This window comes from Brachyhypopomus gauderio, chromosome 19 (assembly GCF_052324685.1).
Source record: "Brachyhypopomus gauderio isolate BG-103 chromosome 19, BGAUD_0.2, whole genome shotgun sequence".
Lineage (NCBI taxonomy): Eukaryota > Metazoa > Chordata > Actinopteri > Gymnotiformes > Hypopomidae > Brachyhypopomus > Brachyhypopomus gauderio.
In genome coordinates, this window is record NC_135229.1 from 8,663,058 (window position 1) to 8,668,517 (window position 5,460).

Consider the following 5,460-nt stretch of genomic DNA (forward strand, 5'->3'; position numbering starts at 1 on the left):
TGTGTGGGTTATGTGAGTGGGTGAGAGTTGGGTGAGAGAGGCTGGGTCTTTGTGTTTGTGTGGTCTTCCTCTCCAGGTCTCACACCCTGGCTGGACCTACCCTCTCCACGTCTACCAGTCTGAGTGTGTGTGAGCGTTAAAGATGGACAAGAGAGATGTGACCTTAGGAATTGAGGATGAGTTGGGTCAGCCGGTGTCCGCACTGTCCATCCTGTCGCTGCTGGAACGTGTCTCCACCATCATCGATGGCGTGCAGGCCAGCCAGCAGCGCATGGAGGAACGCCAGCAACAGCTCGAGACATCCGTCGCTGCTGTCCAATCAGAGGTCCTCAAACTGGCTCAGGATCATGGTGCCACGGCGACCACAGTGGAGAAGCTTTTGCAGAAGGCCAGGCGGGTGAGCACTCATGTGAAGGAGGTGCGTTCACGTGTGGAAAAACAGAATATTCGCGTGAAGAAAGTCGAGACAACGCAAGATGAACTTCTCACAAGGAACAAGTTCAGAGTGGTCATTTATCAGGTACTCATTACCCTATGCACTGATAGTAATGGTCATTTATTTGCATATTCTTGGTGGCCAAGATATTTTTGTGCAAGATGTTGAATGTTAACCTAACGTTAATTTAAATATCAAATCTTGTATGTCCTTAAGTGATGTAGTTGAGCTGGGATGTAGCTTAGAAATGAGAACAGAGGACTTCAGCTCAGGACCTCGAATCCAATTGATTTAATAATCACTGATAATTAGTTAATTGAATTGACCAGCTAATTTGTTGTTCTACTTGACTCCTAGTAAAAGACAGGGAGATAAATTTATCCAACTCATCTTTCTACAATCTTTCTTTCTCTGCCTTCTCTCTTTACCTGTATTTTTTTTCAGGGCGAGACTCAAATTCCTTCTGTTGCTATAACGAAAACCCCAAAAGGGGAGGGGCTTGCAAATTTGGAGGTGGAGCCTGACGAGTATGAAGTCCCTGCAGACCTTTCATCTGATGAGGAGTACATGGTGGTGGAGGAAGGAGAGTCATCACGGGCAGCACGGCTGAAGCAAACTGGCCTGAAAAGGATCGAGAACTTCAAAGCAGCGTTCTCTAAGGAGAACATGAGCAAGACCCGTGAGAAAACCCGTGAGAATCTCAGCAAAACCAAGGAAAGTCTGAGCAAGACAGGTCAAAACCTGGGCACCAAGATCAACACCCTGGGAGACAAGATCATTCCCCCCGAGCAGCGGGAGAAGATGCGGCAGAGTGGCGAGAGGCTGAAGGAGAACATCTCGAAGAAAGCGCCCACCATCAAACTCAAGAAGGAACGAGCCGTCGCAGAAGGTCAGGAGGGTGCTGAGGCTGAGACGGCCGTGACTCCACCCAAAGGCAGAAAGACCAGCCCAGAGGTCACGTACACAGAGGTTGTTACAGAAAGCAAGCGGGAAGGGCCTATATCGGAGGAGGGAGCCACCCGCGTTTTAGAAGAAGGGAAGAGCAGATTCACCATGGAAATGGCAGAGAAGTGAGGAAAGTAGATACGCAGAGAGAGAGAGAGAAAGAAAGAAAGAAAGAAAGAAAGAAAGAAAGAAAGAAAAAGAAAATGAAGCATTAAAAAAAGAATTTGAGCATGAGAGTAACAGACTAAGTGTGTGAGAATGTACATGTAATAGCAAATTTTTGTAGCAAATTTGAGTCTCAGCCTGTCAACGTTCAAGAATCTTAGACATAATTAAAGTGAAACAGCTGTCTGTGCATCATAATTCCCTAATCACAGCTCCCTTCCATGCCATTAGCCATTCATAGTCCTAAAGCAGCGCTTGCATATACACACAAGCTGCACTCCATAAGAGGCCTGATAGTCTGTGAGCTGAATTAGACTATTCAAACTGTGGAGATACTAAACTGAGTAACACAAAGGCCTCAGATCTGACTGTGAGGAAGTAGCTCTTTATAAGACATGGCTGTATTTTTACCTGGAAGTATTTTAGGTATTCCTAATTGTAGTATTGATATCCAAGTTGTGTGTCGGTCTGTGTGTGTGTGTCTGTGTGTGTGTGTGTGTGTGTGTGTGTGTGTGTGTGTGTGTGTGTATGGGAGAGAAAGAAAATGTTTGTTTCTATGGTATTGTGGTAATTACTAAAGGGTTTTAAGTTGGTGTCAGTATGTGTATAAAGTATTTCAGATGTCAGTCTCCACTTGTTACACATGTTATGATACAACACAAAACTAAATAAAATCTAAAGAGTTAGAATGAAATTCTATGAAAATTCTTTGTTTCATCTTTATTAAGTTTTTCTATGATTACCTCATTGTTCTTGTAAAAAGGTACTGAAGTAACAAACATGGTTTTCTGATCATAATGTTTTCAGTGTCTCAATTCTCAACGGTACAATCATGTATGTGTTTGTTGGTTACCATACTGTAAAATGAGTAATTCACAACAGCCAATACATTTATTGTACATTTAAACAATCAAAATATTTTAGACTATGTACAATTAAATGAGTATCAGATAAATGAAGTTCAATGGTCAACAGGACACCAGATGGTGTTGTTGGAGTATTTCAAAGCAGTGATGTTGAGCTCACTGACCTGCAAAAACACTGCTAGCTCAAATATTCACCACCAAATATTTTCAGTTTGTATTTTCAGTAATATTAACTTCAGAACTGAAAGCTAATTTATTCCAATTCCATGATCCTTTATAATCTATGGGGGTGAGTGGCAGAGAGAGTGTGTATATTTTAGGAGTGTGTGGATATGACAAGTTGCCTATAAAAAGATGACTTGAAATAAATCTGAACAGCTGAGCAGCTCCGCTGGCACTTTCTCTCACGCACACACAAACGTAGACATGCAGCCACACACTTTACCAAACGTTGGCTTAGTCCAGCGTTTCTCAAAGTGTGGGGCGCGCCGTATTGCAGGTGAGGCGCAAGCAATTGGAAGAAATTAACCTTTTTAAGCCGTTTTAATGCCTGTTCGTTTTGCATAAGCCCCGGATGTTTAAAATGTCTGCGGAACAGTGTGAACCAGGGCTAGATGCAGCCCTTTAATGAATTTGTACCGGCCCCCCGGTCAACAAATTACGTTCAAATTACTGGAACACATGCAAGACACTGATAGACAAGAGTGGAGAACAGAACTGTCAGAATGCTACTCAAGCCACCCCAGTGTGAGGGTATATGCAGACGATGTGGGAACTATGGATGCTTCCATACCCAACATCTAGACCGACAATTAGTTCAGTGCTCCAATATCTGCAATCAGCACATTGCAACTTGTGATTGACAAGATACAACACACAATGCTACGGCAAGAGGGAGCCACCCTAAACCCTCACCCTAGCCCTAATGGCAGATGTGAACTCAGCCCTACAAACCGTCTCTACTGTGACCATCACAGAGACTCATCAGCTGATATATGCCACAGCAACTGTGATACTTAAGATTCATAACCACACTGGACTGACATTCAAACGCAGACTACGTAACTTGCATTGCTAGCCTCCTGTAACAAGCCGAGGTTGAGACGGTGTTCTTGGGGTTGTGCTGACCCTTCTTCCTCCAAACATGGATTAAGGTTGATACCAAAAAAGCTCTATTTTGGTTTCAACTGACCGCATAACCTTCTACCACACCTCCTCTGGACCATCCAGATGGTCACTGGTGAACTTCAAATGGGCTTGGACTATAATATACTTGTGGAGGCAGGTTTAATTCAGGAGAATTGGGTATTACTAAGATTTATTAACAAAAGCACACAAGGAAGACCAACTAAGAAAACATCAAACACAGATAAACTGAACAAGACATCAACCAAGGAATTTAATCCATGATGGCAAAGCATACTTTTTAAATGCTGGGGTTTAATCCATCAACAGATTTTTTTTATTTGGGGTTCATGCTAAAAACAAGTTTGCTTTACAAGAAAGTTGTCATTATTCCCAGTGAACTGAAATTAACTTCTCCAGAACAATATACTCCATCAAAAAGCCTGATAGTTATACCTACAAGTTCAGTAATGACACAAGATTCTTTCAAACATTTAAGACTACATGCTTACTTTAATAAAAATCGCCAATATACACAGTATACACACCAAAATGTTGGTGGAAACCTTGACTTTTCTAAATATAACAACCAAATCCTGAACACCTTCAGGAAGTGAATTTGAAACACTAGATTTTTATATTACTGGTAATTCCTGTAATGAAGAAATTAGGACCAGGATATTTAATAAACCTACTAGAAAACTTAATCTACCTAAGGAAGACTGTATCACTCCACAGATACAGTCTTCTATTCAGACCAATATTAATCATACCATTTCAGCAGAAGATTTCCCTGATTCTGCATGCAATCTTATTGTATTGATAAACGATAATGATTGTTTTTCTCCTCAGAAAATTCTTAAGGAAAATAATCCTGGACATCCTATTGCATTTGCTTGTTCTTGCCCAACATGAATCTTATCCCAGTTTCTGGATCCCATTTTTAATCCAATTCTACAAGACTTCACATTTTCTACAAATCCTTGAATGCCTGAAAGGACAAACACTACCTGCAAACTGCTTTTTGCAAACTGCTTTTTTGCAAAAGATTATTTTCATCCCTAATGAAGATGATTGGAGAGCTTTAAAACATTTTCTGGATGCAAGACCTGAGAAGAAACCTTCAGATATTATTTTAAGACTGGCTGAACTCTGTTTTGGATTGGTTGAGGAATGTTTTTTAGCAATACACTCGACTTGTACCCTAATAATTTTACATTGATACATTGATGACATTTTTGGTATTGCTACATGTACATTAGAAGAGCTCCAACTGTCTGTTTCTTCGTTCACCAAGTTCCTCCAGCTCCTGAATACACATGTGATATAGCCCATTCAGGCAGAGGATCGCCTTTGTGGATATGTCAGTGGATTCTACAAATTCTTGTTTAAATACCACCATCCACTATAAACCTACAGACTCTCATTCCTGTCTACAATACATTTCTTACCATTCATTACTATTCCATTATTTACAACTACTCAGACTATTCAGACTCAGGCATGAACATTTTTAGACATAGCCACTAAAATAACTCACAAAAGGATCATTTGTCATCACCCATTCATCCTCATGTGCCACAGCATGTGTTGTCTACTGCATTACTTGCAAGAGATGTAATCTCCGTTATATTGGAGAAACCAAGAGAAGACTTGCTGATCCGTCTGTTGAACACATTCATGTAATTATTAAGGATTATAATTTCCAGTGGCAAGGTATATGCTAATGAGCACTGTATTAATCAACACCTGTTTGCAAAACCAGAAGTTGCTAGAGCTGAAATGAAATAAGGAATATATAAGAACAATGTACAATAAAATATTAGACATTCATATTACACATATTACTTATATTTTGTGTTTAATATAAAATTTCAATACCTTCAGCAAAGCAACTTCCGGAAACGCGTGGTCACGTGTCAA

The 5,460-nt window shown here is 40.5% G+C and overlaps 1 protein-coding gene across 1 annotated transcript; it reads left to right on the forward strand.

Moving 5' to 3' along the window:
* cavin4a (caveolae associated protein 4a) lies at positions 1–2,240 on the forward strand. Its single transcript, XM_076981829.1, has 2 exons — positions 1–520; positions 881–2,240. The coding sequence occupies exons 1-2, from the start codon at positions 143–145 to the stop codon at positions 1,508–1,510; spliced, it is 1,008 nt and encodes a 335-aa protein (XP_076837944.1). The 5' UTR covers positions 1–142; the 3' UTR covers positions 1,511–2,240.
* The last annotated feature ends 3,220 nt before the right edge of the window (positions 2,241–5,460 follow it).

Bases quoted from the DNA above. Each gene is read 5' to 3' on its own strand.
- cavin4a (XM_076981829.1), top strand. From the start codon at position 143: ATGGACAAGAGAGATGTGACCTTAGGAATTGAGGATGAGTTGGGTCAG. The intron at 521-880 runs GTACTCATTACC...ATTTTTTTTCAG, and splicing joins TCAGAGTGGTCATTTATCAG to GGCGAGACTCAAATTCCTTC.